This window comes from Scomber scombrus, chromosome 22 (genome assembly GCF_963691925.1).
Source record: "Scomber scombrus chromosome 22, fScoSco1.1, whole genome shotgun sequence".
NCBI lineage: Eukaryota > Metazoa > Chordata > Actinopteri > Scombriformes > Scombridae > Scomber > Scomber scombrus.
Window position 1 is genome coordinate 22,785,203 of NC_084991.1, and position 19,878 is coordinate 22,805,080.

The 19,878-nt window shown below is 38.8% G+C and overlaps 1 protein-coding gene across 3 annotated transcripts in view; it reads right to left on the reverse strand.

Annotated features, from left to right (window-relative positions):
- The window catches only part of ptprr (protein tyrosine phosphatase receptor type R), a 76,287-nt gene extending 68,709 nt beyond the window's left edge, over positions 1–7,578 (reverse strand). For 2 of the 3 annotated variants that reach the window (XR_009927836.1, XM_062443447.1), the window contains exons 1-3: positions 7,369–7,578; positions 5,597–5,663; positions 5,143–5,428 (exon numbers count right to left, since the gene is read on the reverse strand). Coding sequence is in view for 2 of the 3 variants with exons in the window: in XM_062443447.1 (XP_062299431.1) it covers positions 5,143–5,416 (274 nt within the window). In the remaining variant the exon portion in view is untranslated. Of the gene's footprint in view, positions 1–5,142; positions 5,429–5,587; positions 5,664–7,368 lie in introns of all 3 variants that reach the window. The other variant, XM_062443446.1, reaches the window with a different exon arrangement.
- Positions 7,579–19,878: the final 12,300 nt, after the last annotated feature.

Below are 19,878 nucleotides of genomic sequence, written 5' to 3' on the forward strand. Positions count from 1 at the left end.
GTGTTCTGAAGGATCAATATCAATGATCAGACATTATTCATTAAAACACATTAAAGAATATAATAAAGAAATATTTCTCCTTCATCAAGTAAACTGGATCAGTTTCAATCAGATATTAGTTGAGAGGATCTTCTGTATACAGATGTGACTCTTTACCAACAATTAGAAACATTCATTGACTTTAACAACTAACAGTGGACATTTTCTACACTTTCTTTAACAATCAGTCATCTTTTATAACTACATACTAAACTTTGTACAGTAAAAAATTAAATATGGAAAAAAGAAAATGAAGTTCATGATGTAAGTTATGTATGAACATAAATTAAGTTCAGTTGTTAAACATTAAGATCAACAATAGTAACAGACAGTCAGTGAACTTACATCAGAGTCTCCAGTCTACAGTTTGGACTCTCCAGTCCAGCAGACAGACGCTTCACTGATGAATCAGACAGGAAGTTGTAGCTCAGGTCCAGATGTGTCAGATGGGAGGGGTTGGACTTCAGAGCTGAGGCCAAAACTTCACAGTGAGTCTCTGAGAGTCCACACCAAGAAAGTCTGTAATGACACATATATTACAACATATGTTATCATGAAAGAGGACACTTTATATTTACTTCATGCAGATGATGATGATGATGAACATTTGCTCAATCTTTATTTCTGAGGCATTTTATTCTTTAATGTAAAACGACAGTTGATCTGATCCCATGTCTGTCTCCACAAAGTTAACATGAGGACATCTTGATTAGAAACACTTTTACTGTCCACTATTTTTAATGTGACTGCAGGATATTTAGACTCAGTTCAACTCAGTGAACAGTTCCAGTTGATAAAGATCATCTCTCTTTGCTACCTGCTGCTGTCAGGTTCACATCCATAAGCAGCTACATTTACTGACTGTTCACAAACACTAATGAAACTAATGACCTGACAATATTACACCTGTACATCATTAAATATCAATGTATTCAATATTTAGATGTGTATGACAGATGACTGCATGATGTTTAGATTATAACTTTCTTTGAATCTTTCTTAGAATCTGAAAAACTGATTCATCACAAACACAATTAACAAACTAATGAGGTTGAATTATTTTCAACATGATGTCATCAGAAAGATGTTTCAGCATTAAAATAATAATAAACCGATTATTATCAAGTCAAGGAGGACGATAATTGATACTTGCAGCCAATATTCAGTTGAAGTAAATGTTCAAATTTTTGTGCCAAAATTTACATCAAATCAAACTCCAACACAAGGCTGCCATTAAATGAACATATGTTTAATTACATGTTTCTTTATAACATGAAATATCTGAACAATAAATTCACAAAAAGTGCACGATATAATTATCTTCCATATCATAAAAAATGTGATGATGTATTACAAACTGAACGGACAGCAGGCAGTAAACTTTGAAGATAGCACTGAACACTGATAGCTGTAGCCTACAATTATTCTCTGTCAGTGTGTGTGTGTGTGTGTGTGTGTGTGTGTGTGTGTGTGTGTGTGTGTGTGTGTGCGTGCGTGTGTGTGTGTGTGTGTGTTTGTGTGTTTGTGTGTGTGTGTGGGTGTGTGTAACTGCTGCCATGCATGAGCTGACTCCCAGAGTACAGAGCAGCTGCCAGCCTGAGTCGGACTGTGTCACAGAGTGGTGGCTGCATCAGAGGAGCACACGTATCACAAAATGAGACTTTTTAAAAATCATTCAAACTGATAAAAACATGCCAAATACTTGTATAATATGAAAAATGACGAACATCTAAGCTGATTATCGGTTTAGTTAACCCCTGCTCTACACCAACAAAAGAGAGAACAGCTGAGAGTTTCTTTCTGTGACAAACAGAATATCAGAAAGACTTCAGAACAACACCATGTAACACCACTTCCCTCTTTACAATAAAAAGATGAATTCATGAGAAATAAAAGGCTCCATTGCTCGGTTCAACACACTCAGGGTTTAGTCTCTATGACCAGTAGTTTACGGAGGCTAATGTTGGTTAATGTTAGCTAACTTTACATATTGTTGTATAACTGACATTACTGAATCAGTTCCTCCGTGCTCACTATGAAATGTCTCAGAAACTATGAAGAAAAAAATGATGAAAGCAATTCTCTCTGACTTCACTTAATGAAACAGATCTTATTTCATTAACTTAACAGCTATTAACAACCAACTGAAAAATCAACATTACTTATACATTTGAAACAGCTCACTAAATATATTACATATAACTGACATGTTATTTCAGCTATAAACAAGTAGAGCACTATTTTAACAATAATAACAGTTTTATATTATTTATATTTGAAGAACTAAACTACTAATCTACACTGATTTATAATGTTAATCACATCTAGACTTACCGAGCCTTTCTGCAGTTCCTCACAGCTGGGATCAGTCTCTGTCGTCCCTCATCTGATGTGTTGTACTTCTCCAGGTCCAACTCATCCAGAACCTCCTCTGACATCTGCAGCACGTAGGCCAGAGCTGAGCAGTGGATATCAGAGAGTTCCTTCTCTGATCTGTTCTCTGACTTCAGGAACTCTTGGATCTCCTGATGTACTGAGCGGTCGTTCATCTCCATCAGACAGTGGAAGATGTTGATACTTCTGTCAGGAGAGATATCACCAGTGTAGCCAAAAAAGCTAGAATTATCCCGACTTTTCATCTTCTTCAGGTTGTTGATGACTCTCTGGATGGTTTCTGGACTGTTCTCTTTCCACCCCAGCAGGTCTCCTAAGAGACTCTGGTTGGACTTCAGAGAAAGGCCATGAAGGAAGCGGACAAACAGGTCAAGGTGGCCATTTTTACTTCTGAGAGATTTCTTCATGACTCTCATGAAGAAGTCATCCAGGGATAGATTATCATCACCATCACCATCGTACAGTTCTTCTTCTTCTCTGGGAAAGTTGATCAGTACCTCTGCCTTACTGTTGGTGTAACAGTGGTACGTGTAGACTGCAGCCAGAAACTCCTGAACACTCAGATGAACAAAGCTGTAGACTTTTTCCTTGGAGATCACTTTCTCCGTTTTGAAGATCTCTGTAAAAAATCCTGACAACACCGCAGCCTCTGTGACATCAAGACCACACAGCTCCAGGTCTTCTTGGTTGAACATGATGTTTCCTTTCTCCAGATGTTTAAACGCCAGCCTCCCCAGCTTCAGAAGAACTTCCCCGTCAGCTTCTGTCAGCTTCTGTGGACTCGTCTGTCGCTCATCGTACTTGCGCTTCTTCCTCTTTCTCTTTCTCTTATGTGCTTCATACTTGTTCTTTTTCCTCTTTGTCTGAACCAGCAGGAAGTGTGAGTACAGGTCAGTCATGGTCTTGGGCAGCTCTCCTCTTTGGTCTGGAGTCAACATGAGCTTCAAAACTCTAGCAGTGATCCAGCAGAAGACTGGGATGGTACACATGGTGTGGAGGCTCCTAGATGTCTTGATGTGTGAGATGATTTTGCTGGACTGCTCTTCATCACTGAATCTCTTCTTGAAGTACTCCTCCTTCTGGGCGTCAGTGAAGCCATGTACTTCTGTTATCCTGTCAGCACATTTCTGATCTAGGATCTGATTGGCTGCTGCAGGTCTGGAAGTTATCCAGACGAGAGCCAAGGGAAGCAGATTCGCCTTGATGAGGTTTGTCACCAGCAAGCTGACTGATGACATCTGTGTGACATCAGACACATCCTTATTGTTCTTGAAATCCAGTGACAGTCTGCTTTCATCCAGGCCGTCAAGGATGAATAAAACTTTAAAGTCTTCAGAGTCGAGCATCTCTTCTGTGATGTTCTTTAATGTTGGATAGAAACGACGGATCAGTGTGAGAAGACTATGCGGCTCATCTTTGACCACATTCAGCTCCCTGAATGGAAGTGGAATCAGCAGACTGATATCTTGGTTTTTGGAGCCCTCTGCCCAGTCCAAGATGAACTTCTGCACTGAGAAGGATTTTCCAACGCCAGCGACGCCATTCGTCAGAACAACTTTGATGATGTGTTCCTCTTGGCCAGGTAAGACTTTAAAGATGTCGTGGCACTTGATTGGAGTGTCATGGAGAGTCTTTGTATTGGAAACTGTTTCAAGCTGCCTTACTTCATGTTGGGTATTATCCTCTTTACTCTTTCCCTCTGTGATGTAGACCGGAGTGTAAATCTCTTTGAGGAGGGTTTCATTTCCTGATTCATCAGTTCCATCAGTCGTTTTTTGATATTTCCTCCTCAGAATGACCAAATATCTACCTAAAACCTTCTTCCGTCCGCCACCTGCTGAAATAGAAGAAAAATATAGATTTTAACAACTAGATACATATGTAAATATATATGTACCATAAAAACCGGTGTATAAGTCGCAGTTTATTTTGGGGGGTGTCATGCAGGGAAAAAGCTTTTCTTTTAAAGACTGGTTTATTTGAATGCAAAAGTTACTCATTTATAAATGCGTAAGTTTATTCTCCAAAACATTTTTCCATTTACAATTATTTGAAATACAATCAAAACACACATATTACACCTGAAACAGTGTGTTGGGTTAATGGTTAATAGTCCGGTAGTGATTTGTTTAACTAACTGGATCAGTATATTAAGTCAGACCTGGTTCAGGTTAGGCCACGAGTTTCAATTAAACCTTTTAAAAGAACACAGTAACTTTACATATGTAATACAGTGTGTATCTGTGTGTCAGTCCCAGAGTCAAACAAAGCATCATCCTCTGAGCCATCCAGTGGAAAAACAACAAAGTAAGTGAAGCTTTTTAAAGTGAAGGCGTTGATTACATTTTTGCTTTATTTGAGGATATTACACTGTGAGAGCAGAATAAAGAGATTTTTCTTTGAGTTGGACAAATATTGGACATGTAAATGGACACTTACTGAATTCCATGTGAATTTAGGATCTGAGTGGTGGTTCTTTCAAGCTGTGAGCCATTTAAACTAAATGTATTTTTAGCTTTGATTCATTAAAGAAATATTCTTTACCCTGGTATTTCTTTTGTTGAAGCTGGTGTACCATAAACAGAGATGAATCAGTCGCATTATTTTTGTCCATGCATTACAATTAATAGAATACTGTAACTCATAACTCATGTAATAATTTATAAAGTTCATGTGTCACTGCTTTTCAGATTCATTCCTCTAACTTACCTTTTGGTTCTGGTTGGAAGTTTTGTAAACGCTGCACCAGATCATTCCTGTAGATCTTTTCTAAAACCGTCTTGGTTAGCTGCAGAGCTCCATGATCCTGATGTTTCTGTACCATCAGATCCACTGTGTCCCGCCTTGCTGCATTCTCCAGTTTAGCCAATGGGATGCCTTCAAAACCCTCCAGGATGTTATCCTGCTTTAGGATCCACTTAAACTGCTTAAACTCATCCTCTGTTAATTCTTCCAGAATTTCAAAAAGCTTAAGTGTCACCATGTTGGCCCTGTGCTGAAAATAAGAGAAAATAGAGGATATAGGAAGGACATGTATTCACTTCTCATCTCATGCTACTTTACCTGAATGACTTTTGTACATGTTACATATAAATCATCTACTGCCCTCTGCTGGTATTACAGCACATTTCATGATAAACTTCTATATGTTTACCTCACATACCTCTACAGGAGTTCATGAGTGATCAGCTGGTAACGTTGGACACTGAGGGAAGCTGTTTGGTGAAAACCTGAAGGGAAAATAAAAAAGATGAGATACTACACTTCACTATTGTCATTCCTGGTGCTTAAACTGGGAGGTCAGAGGTCATCTGCTGATCATGAGCCAACAGGCATACAGTGTCTTTCTGAAGGACGACTCAGAAGGAAAGATGCTTGTTAACGTTATGATTTGAGGAACCACTGAACCTCCTGTATCACCTACTAGCGCTGCTACAGTTGTTGATGATAAACACTCATCCTGTTTCCTTTGGTTGAGTTGATGCCAAAACCTGCAACGTTTATCTATACAGTACATTTTTATACATAGTAGCAGTTTAAAGTGCTTTACATAATGTATTAAAGTAGAGCATAATGACTTCTTCCTGTTTAAACATTTCCTGGAGTCTGCTCGACTTCTTTCTATCAGTTAAACACCAAAGGAAGCAGCTGTGGCTGCAGCTCACATCAAGTATTGTTGCTCTACAACTGAAATGTCTCTGAAAAAGACATTGTTGAAGGATTCAGACTCTTACTGTCTTTCTAAGAATGATCTTCCTTTATAACATTTATTTTAAATTATCAATATGTTCCCTTGCTCACAGTTGTTTAACACAGGATAATGAATGCATAACTAAAACAGCTTTGTTTTCCTTTAACATTCACAACAGATAGTTTAAAAAACAGGATTGAAATCATCTGCAGTGAATCTGTAAAGTCAGAAGTTACTCCAGCTGTCACATTTACTGCAGAGAATAAAATATACACCTAATAAATGTATTAGAGTCAAGTATACAAGACTATAAAAGACATGATTTATGGGAGGGTTACATACGCCTATAAAATAACGAACAGTTTTCACCTGCCAAAAATTGATTGAAGGCCAAATACAGTTACTGAATGGTTATTTCTGCCTAGTCATGTCTTTTATAGTCTTGTCTCCAAATAGTAGGCATAAACAATAATATTAGATATACAAAACACATCCAAACATGGGAAGCAAATACTACGTAGGGCCCAGATCAGATAAAAAGCAATGCAGAGTCACGATCGATCATTGCAAAAGTGATCATTTCTTTATTGAAAACACACCCATAAATCAAACATACTGTAGAGACATGTCTATCACGTAATTGCCTTATTTCGCTACAAACTACACTTCTTTTGGCCACAGTTGTGATAATGTGTGATAATTGTTTGTATGCATATTATGACCGTTTAATCAAAAGAAAATCAGACGTGGCTGCTGTGCGCGCTCCCGCGGCCAGAAATCAGATTCTGGCAGACGATTACTTTTTGGCACGACACCGGCTCGGCTCGCTTGGAACCTCACCAGAGCAGGTACTAAAAAAGCCCCAGGTACCAGGTACTTTCCCTAGTGGAAACAAAAAAACCGAGTCGAGGCGAGTCGTGCTGGAACTGTGTAGTGGAAAAGCGCCAATAGTTTGTCTCATGTACAGTAAAGTAAACACAACTATACAGTGAATCACCTCCAGTTTAACACGTACACATGGTGAAACTACAGCAGCGATACAAAAAGAAAAACATTATAATGTGAGAAGATTATAGTTATAACAACGCTGTTTACATTAAAACAATAATATATATGTTAGATAGATATGATCAGTGTGTCGTGTTACATCTGTGAGGACGCAGAAACCAGGGAAAGAAAAAGAGGAAACAAAACAATCAGCAGATGAATCAAAAGTGACAGTAATCATTATTTTTAACACTCACCTCAGACTTCCTGCTTTCCTCCTTTCTGCTCTATTCACTTATAATGGAGTCAGACTTTCAACTTCACTTCCTCATTGTTTGTTCCTCTTTTGAGTCGCACATGTGCAACTCCACTCTCACAAACTACAGTTATAGGTTGATAGATGTATTTCATTCATGTTTCAGCAGCTGGATCCGCACAAAATATACAAACAATAGAAGCTCAACACAAGTTTCTTCATCTGTATTTATCTGACAGCCGTTTTTCGCACATGCGCAAAGCCGCTACTCGACCAAGCTTTTTTTTTTTTTTTTTTTTAACTTACTTTTTAACTTAGACCCTACATACTTTTGTTTAAGCCCTTAAAGGAAGTATTTATGAGTATTATGTGACAAATGCACAGACACACAAACTTTACTCTGATCACGTGCGTTATGACGTTATATTTGTGCCACATTTTTGTGAAAATATTAATCTGAGTAAACAAAAATGTGTCTCAACTCTGTCTACACGTTTGCTCAAGCTCTGCTCTGTATGGAAAGCCAAAAGTGCCACGAAACTCCACTATTTCAATACGATTTATCATAATGCTGCTGCTTGTTACGGTCATTTTCTTAGTGTTACCCTGTTGAGCTGTGGTGGAAGTATAGTATCAAAAGCACTAAAAACACTGTAACATTGAAACATAGAAGACTTGATCATTTGGACTCATTTGTTAACCACTTATACTTGTAAGATTGTGTACCTGTCCTTTAATTAATGTGTTTACCACCAAATGACAAGTAAAAGCCTTCATAATGGCACCACTCATTGCTCCTCAATCAACAACAAACAGCCACATTTGAGTTTGTTTCAGTTTATTTCATAACTCTTCTGCATATATTATTAACAGTTTAACAAACAGGATTCTTTTTTGTTAAAAACACAATGTAACATTAACGGGATGAGGTTTAACATGTGATACACTTAAACCACTTATACACAGAGAACATCAGAAATTTTGGCTTATTCAGACCAATTTGGCAGCGTTGTTTTGGGGAATGGTGTCAGTAAAGGTACTTGATGGACGGAGGCAGTTTCACGGATGATTCACACTGACAGGCAGCAAAGTCTATGGAAACTACCTCCACTACTGTTGGCAGAACACAACATCCCTGGGTGAATATGAATGTAGGGCTGTATTCAAACAAAACCATGCATTTGTTAAAAAAAAAAAACAGACAAACAAACAAAAACCGCTTTGCAGGAATGCCTACAAACAGTTGCTTTTCAAAAAATATTGAAAAATGTTAAAAATGCTGCAGAATGTGCATTTGATCGAGACAAATTTGTGCACCACGAGCCCCCGTTTGTGCCTCTGAGGGGTTTTTTTATTTTTTTTTTTATCATGGTCACACTCCAGCCACACAAATAATCTTTAATAATGTTATTAAAACTAAGCACAAGTCAAACTTTGAAAATCTAAACAGGTTTGTTATTAGGATACACTTTAAGACTCTTCTATCCCAACTGTACAGAATATCCCACCTCTTGTTCAGCAAAGTAGATTTTAACCAAGCAAAGAAGAAAACCTAAACTCACCAAAACATCTGTCAGGTTCATTTCTTTTATTTAGTATTATTTTCTATACTTTCACATTTTCCAACGTGCTTATAATGTCTTTGATTCCTACAAGACGAGAAAGAAGACACACTAATTTTTGTTGATTGTAATCTTCGTCCCTATAACAGCACAGCAGAGCTCTTAGCATTAAGGAATTAGATGAAGCTAAAACATAGCATATGTGAAGTATTGAACCCTTACATACTGTTCCGTATGTGACCCAGTCTAAGAATCCCATCATAAAAAGTGTCTATACCAAATGTTGAAGCACAGATGTGTTTAGAAAGCATCAATAGTGGATCTGACTGATCAATAAATGTGATTAAACCTTGATTCATGTCTCAGAGAGCAGAGAGAGTGTATTTTTTAGCTTTTACATCACTAAACATCTCCTATCACACAATATCATGTCCTATTTTACCTCAGACATGAAAATATAACATAGTAATAATGATGTTAATGTTATTTTATATGTAAAGTGAAAATGAGCAGAACTTTATGGAACTGTGGGGTTTATTGTATAACCATTAGAGCCATCAGTCTTCACTGCTACATCATAAAAAGAAATCCTCATAACTACTATCTTATTAAAACTATTAACTATTCATTTCACTAAAACACATGTCAATAGATACGGAGATAATCTGACCCAGAACAGCCTCAATGAACAAACATTTGTAGCATCTATACAAAAGTAGAACATTTTAAATATGTTTTATTTTTGTGCATTTTGGGGCCACTTTAGGAAAAGTCATCAAATTTCAGAGTAAAAGACATTTGGGGTGTTTTTACAGCTGTGAAATTTGACCTGAACAGTATGTAAGGGGTTAAGTTATAACTGCAACGCCTAAATGATGCATTTTGGAAAGAGAAGAAAAGTTGCCATGTTACACTATAATCAGCATTAACATCACAATTAAAAGCCATTATTAAACTTTTGTTTCTTTTGTCAAAATTTGGCCCAAAGCTTTTATTTATGACAGGTCTACATCTTATTTTCAATTGTACTGATGGTCCACTGCAACTGTGATCCCATGACCACAAGGGGGCACTGTTTCATAACTATGGGTCCTCACCCTCTATTAGAATGAATGACTTCCTGTCTCTGTTAGCCTGAGTGTTGTAAACAGCTTTAACACCTCAGTTTGCTTCAGACAAAGTGCTTGTTGAATCCTCAAATGTCTGAAACCTTCTTCCTCCATAACATCTTTCACATGTTGGACTTTGGTTCTGCATCTAACCATTTTTGTATCTTTCCAAAACCAACAGTCACAATGACTTTAGGCGGTGTTTGGAGGTGTGAAAGTAGGCAGCATTTTATCTTCTAAGGGTGTTTTCAAACCTGCGTGGTTCAGTCAGGGATTTTAGTTTGTTTTTCCACCTTGGTACGATTCATTCGAGCAGATCTGAGCTCAATAACATTACCAGATCAACCACACCGAGACTCTTTAGAGGATTAGGTCTTGATTTGTTTGTGGTGGTTTTCAGACAGAGGGATTCGACTTCTATCTGACAACCACAAGGCTGACAGAGAATGAATCAGGGTCCGATTTGGACTAATGTTGTCTTCTTGATATTTGGGCAGATAGGAACTTCTTCTGGACTTTTTTCCTGTGTTTCGCCTGTTCTCGCTCCTGCCCCTAAGTGCACCTGACCAATGAGAGGTGACAATGTTCTCACCTGTATTTTAATGATGCATCTTGGTTTGTTTGGACCACCAGAACAAAAAAACACATCAGAGGTTTGAGAACACCTTTAGTCAATTTGTCTTTCTTTCTTCACATGACTACTTCTGTCACTTTGTATGTGAACAACTGAGAGCAACACCACTAATGTCTTTGATGAGACACTTTCTGAAAGTGTCTACAAGTCATTGCATCTCTACAATGGCAGGTTTTTCACCATTACATAGATGTGTTCCGACTTCATTCACTTGACGCATAATTAAACTTTTTAGACAATAGTGTGTCAAAACAGTTTGTGTTTGTCTCTTTCCTGTTTCAACATCACAAATGTTCCAACACACACAATGGATTTCCCAATTTTGTATGGAAGAACATGACTGTACTTCACAAAGCCCTGAACCTCGACTCCATCCAATACCTTTGGGATGTACATGTGTCTGAACTGGAGCTACTATCTCCTTAAAAATGCTGTCTTAATCCAAATTCTCTTCATAGTACATTTATATAGAACATTTTGGTCACAGATCCTCCTCTGAACACATGGTCATAGTGTCATCAGAAGTAATGGGAACAACACAGCAGTATATCAACTATTTCGATGCAGATCAATGCTTCAGGTTTTTATATGACATGTCCATCTATTGAATTTGTGTCCACATACTTTTGGCACTGCTCTGTATCACCACTAAAGAGGTTACCATCTTTGTTTGGTTAAAGGAATGACTGAACATGAGACAAAGTACTTTTTTGAAAGGTAAGTTGAGTCTTTTTCTCAAATGTGAAAATAATGATTCCCTGAAAGGCACAAACTAAATAAAGTGAACCACTGATGCATTTTATTGAGCTCATGATGTGTGTGTTTGCATGTGTGTGTGTGTGTGTGTGTGTGTGTGTGTGTGTGTGTGTGTGTGTGTGTGTGTGTGTGTGTGTGTGTGTGTGTGTGTGTGTGTGTGTGTGTGTGTGTGTGTGTGTGTGAGGTATCTGGAGAGCTAATGAAGGATGGATGTTTGTAGGACTTCAGGGATAAGGCTGGACATCTCCAATCTACACAGTACAGGGATAGCAGCTTTAAGGATACACATAACACAATTCACAACTGCAGAAAAAAGGATTGAAACAATAAAACAGGAATGACTGTAAATTCTCAAATAATGGTGCAGGTCTTCATTAGAAACAGGATATTATTTATAATAGTTTCCCCTGTTTCATAAGTATATTTTATCATATTTTAATAAGACATCTCCCTGTTTTTCTCATCTGCTCCTGTTCATCAAGTTTGTTTCACATTAATAGCGTTCCAGTTGTACGGAGTCAATAACGCTTTATAAGCTTTATTATTAAAACATCTGCAGAGTTTGTTGAGTTTAATTACCCAGCAGCTTAATGAGGTAAACTCAGACTGAGAACAATATAATAATAGTGAGAAGAAATCGTGCTTTGGAAACATGTAATACAATGAATTTATCATGTGAGCACTGTGTGAGTATCTATTACATGTCCCTTGCAGGCGGGGAGTTCCGGTCCTCTGAAATGAGGCCAACGCGGAAGTAACTTAAAACTGCATTCTATCAAAAGGCCACCAGGGGGCGACCGTTTTGGTGTCAAAAGGACTTCCGTCTCTATACAAGTCAATGGAGAATTCACCAACTTCTCACTTGATTTCTAACCTCAGTAAACGTTTTCAAAATGTGTTTATGGTCTCAATCGCTAGTTTAAAGCCTTCTTCAATGCAGTATGATGTTCATTTGGGACATTTTGGCCTCCCTGATTTTATATGTGACGATAAAGCAGGGTATGCATTAGGGCGTGGCTACGTCGTGATTGACAGGTTGATTGGTTCAGGAGGGCGCCTCAGGCTCCTCCTGATGCCCATATAAGTAGAATCCCTGTTTTTATTTTTCCCAACATGCACCTGAAATTTTCAAGATGGCGCTGCTCAGATCCGATACTATTGGCCTCCGAGCAGCAGTCCACAAACCAATGGATGACGTCACGGATGTTACGTCCATTTTATATACAGTCTATGGTCCCTTGCCAAAATGAAACACCTGGGAGTATAAGATACTTATCACATACTTACATGAGAACAAACATTAATATTTGGTGTAATTTGAAGCTTCCCAACACAATTATTAACCGTACATACTGATGATTTAAGAGTTTAATGCACATTCAAGAACTGGAAGCACTCAAACAGCCGGTCGCCTAGCACCATTATTTCTTCACCATATCTTACTCCCAAATGCCAAGAATAGATATTCATGTTCACACAGTGTTACTTTCTCTTCTCATTCATTAGTTTATTCATTAGACCTACCAGCCAACTGAGATAAGCTCATGAGGAATAAATCTAACATAACAAATGGTGGTTTTAGTGGAAATATTCTAATGTTTGCAACTCCAGAGACAGACTTGTGAAGGTTAACACTACTGTGACAATATAGCACTATATCCATTTAATTTGTGTGTAATTACCTTATATGATAGACTCTGGCTTACATGTTTGCCTAAGCTTGAAATTGGATATATCCCAGTTGTAATTTACCATTTTGGACCTATCTCACTGAGTTGATTACAACCTTTAGTTTAGGATAAGCTAACTTCTTACCAACAAATTGCAAACTGTTGCTTTAAATTTACAAAGCATTTATTCAAATTGTGCTTTTTTGCTGCTAATATAGCAAGCTGACATAAAAAACAAACAAACAAGTAAAGAAACCAGCAAGAAAAAGCAGGAACATGAGCATTCTTCATTGTTGACTTTTGGGAACAAAATATGGTGTTGATGTAAGCTAGTAATCTGATAAATGGACCTTTGTGGTCCAATTTATGCTTTAACACCACAGAAATTGTGTTTATTTTGTGCTATGAAGACAAGGCAAGAGTGGGAACTCAATTTAAATGTTGGCATGAACATATTTACATCTCTGAAACTGGTAATTACGATAATTCCTATATGACATAAACTAGGGTCCAAGGTAGGGTAGCACAGCATTAGCATGGCAAAGCTTCAAGTGATCCACTGGCTAAATTATCTCAACTATTTGTTAACTTTCATACAAAGCAGCATAAACTTCTATTTTTTTTTCTCCTTCTCGTCATTCTGAACCAGGCTGTCTTAGTGACCTGACCACTTTTATTTGATAATTTACAGATTTTACCTTCCATTCTGGCAAAAACACCCATTCGCTTTTCTCACTTACACACGTGCCACTTATAGTTGCTTGATTGATATGTAGGAGGAAGTACAAAATAACAGCAAGAAGAACAGGCCACACAAAGGTAGAGAATACTAAATACTTCAGATTCAAGCCCCTGAACAAACAGTAGAAACCAAAACGTTGCTCAGAAAATCCAACAGCTAAGATAAGCTGACAAGAGGAGCCTGTGGTGTCAGCCCCGAACTGTGAGACCCTGAATGCATCTTGCTGTTGGGGACAACGGTGCATCGTTATCTGAGATAGGCTATGGCTTTGCCCCTATCAGGGCAGGAGGGGGTGCAGTTGAGGAAAACTAAACTTGGACAAATTGTCTTTTAGCAACAACCAAACGTCTCCTCTTCTTTAATGTGTTCAGATGTTTGCTTGTTTTTTTTGTTTTTTTTCTCTCGAGTCTCTTAGACCGTTATCCTTTTAGAAAAATAGAAATCAGGAAAACATCATTACAAAAATAAACCAAAATGAGCAAAAGTTCATCCAGAGTCTACATCCACATGACAACTTCACATAAATATCGACTGATATTGCACAGCGAGGGATTTCTTCCGATATGAAGGAAATCACTGATACGATTTATAAAAAAAAAAAAAAACACATTAGGACATTAAAATGATTAAAAGTTGCATGTCCTGATTAGGTTTGATTATTTTATTTTCTTCTCCAGACAGACAAAGAGTGAGAGCAGCAGCACGATCCCTGGCCCTCCTACATCAGGCAGATATATCCTCTGAGTCCTGCTCCAAAGAAAAAAGAAAAAGAAAAAAAAAAAAGAAAAGCTTCAGAAGTATCACCGGTGAATTTTGGTTGAAGGCACAGAGTTCCAAAAAAGGGTAGATGATGCTGTTTTTTTTAAGTGCAGCAGCAGTGTGTGTGTGTGTGTGTGTGTGTGTGTGTGTGTGTGTGTGTGTGTGTGTTTGTGCGTGTGTGTGTGTGTGTGTGTGTGTTCAGGTGGAGGGGTTTCCTGTGGTCGGATCAACTCTCCTGATGGTTGGAGGGCAGGGCGTCAACTCTCTGTGGACACAAACAGAAAGAAGAAAAGATTTTATAATTCAAGTTTTAGTAAAAGTCTCTTTTCAGAAGCTTTTTCCAACTTGATGAAAGCAACAACTTAATCGAAGCTTGTGGAGCGCAGTTTCAGGAGTGGGAAAAACAACCCAATTACACCCCTTCCGGCTCCTTAATAAACCAGCCTAACCCCTCTTCCCCCTCTTTCGCTCTCGTATTCGAGCTCCCCCACCCCCGCCCTCTCTTTCTGTTCTTCTCTCCTTTCTCATAGGTTCCAAGGGGGTCCTCGTTGCCCGGGCGCAGCAGCGGATCCTTCATACGGCCTCATTAAGAGCACAAACGATTCATTCAAATCTTGTTAATAAATTTGTCAAACGTATCTCATTGGTGGTGTGGTCCTTTCATCGCTAAATACGACTAACACAGAAAATGTACAGAGGTGTCAACATCCATAAAAGTTCAACAACTGAACAATCAGAATTATAAACAGGTGAATTGTGCCGTAGTGAAGATGTGTTAGGACAGAAAACAAAGAAAATCGCCACTTTGTCTTATTTGTGTGAACTCGTGTCTCCACACTTTCATACTTTTCATTATTATAAATGCATTCTTTCATACTTTTCATTATTATAAATGCATTATATATACAGCCAATAGTCTACAATCTATCCACTAGACACAGATACTGATGGAACTACATGCTATGCTTCTTCAAGCTACTGAAAAATAACACGGACATTATGATCCTTCACTTTCATTTTAGGACATTTTCACAAATTGGACCTCAGTGAATTTTAAATGATTGGCAGGTGTCTCCTCTTAGACAACACAAATTCTTGCTACACCTGCAGGATGATTGTACCACCCACTGAACTGTCTCTCATCTCTAAACTAACACCAAAGTGAGTTTCTGTGTAAATCTGAAGGGAGAACGTGGTTATACACCTACAGAGTGCTTTATTCTATAGTTTTAAACCTATTTTTTAAGAGTGGGCGTTTAAACAGTGCTCATATTTATCTGATTGGCAAGTTCGTGTGTCCACAGTGCTCAATTTAAGATGCTTTACAGACTTACTGAGATGTGCGTGGTTACTTAAGAGGTGGCATCAATTAAAAAGTATCAGACAGCTTTGATGGATTTGGGTGTTCTGGTTCTGCAGGGTGGTTAACAGTTCAGGGTCTATATGTGCCTCAAGTCCTCCCACCCCCACCTTTCCCCATCTTCCTCGAAGTTAATCCTCGCCACAGCGGCAGATGGTGCTGGGAGCAACCACGACTGTGCCCTCAACAGCTCCTGTAGTTATGAATGATTGCATGGTCTTAGGCATTAAGTTGGATCAGTGTAATCCACCGCAGCATATGCAGCAGCCCGCAGGGCCAAATCCAGCGTGCAAGGGAACTTTTCTCCTTCACTTTCCTTTGGCAAATGCTGTCCAAGTCAGCCATGAGGTGTCAACATCGCCTACAACATCCTGCCATGCTGCCATCTGAACATCTTTAAATAAAAGCATGTGAAGTGCCATTCATACTTAACTATCTCATGACTATATATACATGATATGTACCGTATATGACTATATATTAAAGACTCAGGGCTGACACCAAAATTAGTTGAATAAAATTACTTTGGTTTTTATTCAGTGATAATTTTTTTAACTCACTAAAACCAGAAACCAGAGAGCTCATTGGAGGCTTTGATGGAGTGTTGAATAAATAACTTTAACAGCTCACAACATGTGTACGTATGAGACTCTCCTCCTAAAAACAACATCGCAACAGGTCTTAATATCAGTCGCCAAAAAAAAAGTCATATAGTTACATTTGAGTGACAGATGCCATCTAGCAGCAGAAGTAATCCAACTGCCAGTCTGGACAGTTTTAACTCTAACCTTTAACCCTGTGGTTATTATTGTAACCATGACGACGAACGTTGCCTAACTTTAAGTAGTGATCATTTTAAACCAAACCATGATCTTTCCCTGAACCTATCAAAGTGTTTTTTATGTCTAACCAGTCCTTAACCACAGTGTTGTCACATCAGAAAACATCATTATGATATATTGTTTTTTAGAAAGCTCAGGCAAGTGGAGCTTTAGCAAAAGTTCAGTCCGGCCCGATTTCTCTCAGTTGTGTTCTGGAGACCAGGGGAGTTGACCTCATGTCGAAAGGCTCCCCTCTGGTAGACGAATGCGTGATTGCATCCTGAGGTGGTGCAGCAGATTTGGAACCATTTTGGGAGAGTGGAAGTGAACCTGTTCACCAGTCAAAACACCCCCCGCTCACCCAGTCTGGTCCTCCCTGCCACAAGACGATCCAACTCTGGGTGTGGACCATAGACTGTATATAAGAAATGGACGTAACAACCGTGACGTCACCCATTGGTTTGTGGACTGCTGCTCGGAGGCCAATAGTATCGGATCTGAGCAGCGCCATCTTGAAAATTTCAGGTGCATGCTGGGAAAAATAAAAACAGGGATTCTACTTATATGGGCATCAGGTGGAGAGGACGGGTTCGGAGTCAGGACAGGTGAGCAGGGAGAGTGTGGGAGTCAGGTGAGGGCATGTAGTGGACAGGTGGAGGCCTGGTGGCCTTTTGATAGAATGCAGTTTTAAGTTACTTCTGCGTTGGCCTCATTTTAGAGGACCGGAACTCCCCGCCTGATGTGGACGCATTTACACACACGTCATGGCCAAGTGTTACACCTTTCCTCCTCTTCGTGAAGAGAATGAGACAAAATTGACTGTTTATTATCCTGATAGCCCTGGACCGTCATCGGGCACCATAGTACACAGACATGACAAGAGCTGGATATCAGTACTCTCCACCTTTAAGGTATCGACCAAGATAAATCAATACCATTAGTATCGAAACATCTCCCGTCAATCGATACCTGCAATCCCATCTTTTTTGCACCCAGAGCTACAAAATATGACTATTTGTGTGGACTTGCTCAAAGCCAATCAACACAAGCGTTCTTGGATTTAATGCAACTTGTGGTGGTGAATTTGAGTTATTAGTTAAATGCATTTGTGTAAAAATCAAATCATATAGATGTGGAAAGTGGAGGTATTTTATGCAATTTAATGCTTCTGTTCACATGATGGGTATCTAATGAAATACCCTGTTGGTATCAGTATCACTTTAAGGGTACTTGGATTGGGACTGGTATTACTTGGTAATTGGTACTTTTTTAATGATACCCAGCACTAGAGATGACCCAGATGTTGACAGCCCAGACCTGGTCCATTCCCCAACCTCTCCTGGCTTGGCTCCTGCTGCTTCGTAGTAACCACAGCGATGCTACCCTAAGACTGAACCCCTCCTTTGAGTTTGTTGTGGTGTAGCAGCATCTACGGCCTCGCTCAGTGAGGTGACAGCAGCATCTTCCTCTACGCCTCGTCCATTCATAAGGTTCTATCTCTTGGACACTACAGAGTATTTCCATTTCACCTCATTTCATAGTTCAACTCAACTACATCTCAGAGGGAAATATTGTACTTTCTACTCCACAACTCTACATTTATTCCACATTTATAGTTATTAACTTCTTTTTAGATGAAGGTTTCATACATAAAACAGTCAGTTTGTTAAATATGCATTTTTAGAAATTAGTCTATTTAACAGTGTAAGATGCTAAAATGAGTTCCACCTAGTATGTATATATATATATACTTGTATGATAAATATAACACTCTCAATTGGTCCCTTTTGCATAATGAGTACTTTACTTGATTTGATTTGACTCGGAGTACATTTTGCTGACAATACAAAAGACTTTGAATGCAGAACTTACTTTTTTCATTATTGTGGTATTGCTACTTTCACTTAAATAAAAGATCTGAGTACTTCTTCCATCACTGGGTTTTGTTTTATTAAAACCAGAAGAAGAAAGAAATACAACTTAGTCCTGTGAGTCTTTTATCTCTTTATAATGAACCTTTCACACAAGCTTCATGCCAGTCAGAAAGGAGTTTTAATGACAATCCTTCTGTCACATTTTCATTTTTCATTCACAACAGGAACAAATCCCTTCACCTGCCCGTGACCTTACTCATGAGGCCTTCAGCTTTGTGTCTGCTGGATTTTTTTTTTTTTTCATTTTTATGAATGGCTTAATCATTGATTATACTGCGCTCACTCAGCCTCTAATCACTGTCGTCCTCAGCTGGATGTCTCAATCTGTCCTCCCCAACAGACTGGTGATTAGTGATCTGACTGAGTGTGAGAAACTGAAACTAGGACACACACACGGAGAACTCGTTGTACAAAATGTGAATCCTAAAATGTATTTTTAAGAGATTGCTCATGTCCACCATTTTAAATAAGTAAGGAAGTAAATAAGTAGTACTATTTTTAACTATGCATTTAAAAAAAATATTCCTTAAAACAACACTTTATTTTTCTGTTGGTTCTCTCTGGTAGGTCCGTAAAATATTTAGAATAAATATCCAGGCTTTGACAATGATCAAATGATGTAAAATTGAATCACTTTCGTCATTCAGCTTGTACAGATAGCTGAATGTGTGCAGAGAAATGTAACTCACTTTAGTTTTTACATTTTACAGATTAACCTTCGTGTCGTCCTCCCGGGTCAAATTGACCCCGTCTGTTTTGACTGTTCCTTGTTTCCTCCCTTCCTTCCTTCCGCCTGTCCTTCTTCCCTCCTTCTCTCTTTCTTTCCTTCCTCTCTCTTTCCTACCTTCCTGCTTTCCTCCCTCCATCCACCTCTTTTCCTTCCCTCCTTCCTTCCTTCCTTTCCTCTGTCCTTCTTTCCTTCCTTCCTTTCCTTCCCCCCTTCCTTCTTTCCTCCCTCCCTCCTACCTTCCTTCCTGCCTTCTTTCCTTCCCTCTTTCCTTCCTTCTTTCCTCCTTTCCTTCCTTCTTCCTCCCTTCCATCCTTCCTTCTTCCTCCCTTCCATCCTCCCTCCTTTCCATCCTTCCTTCTTCCTCCCTTCCTTCTTGCTCCCTTCCTTCCTCCCTCCTTTCCTTCCTTCTTCCTCCCTTCCATCCTTGACTCGAG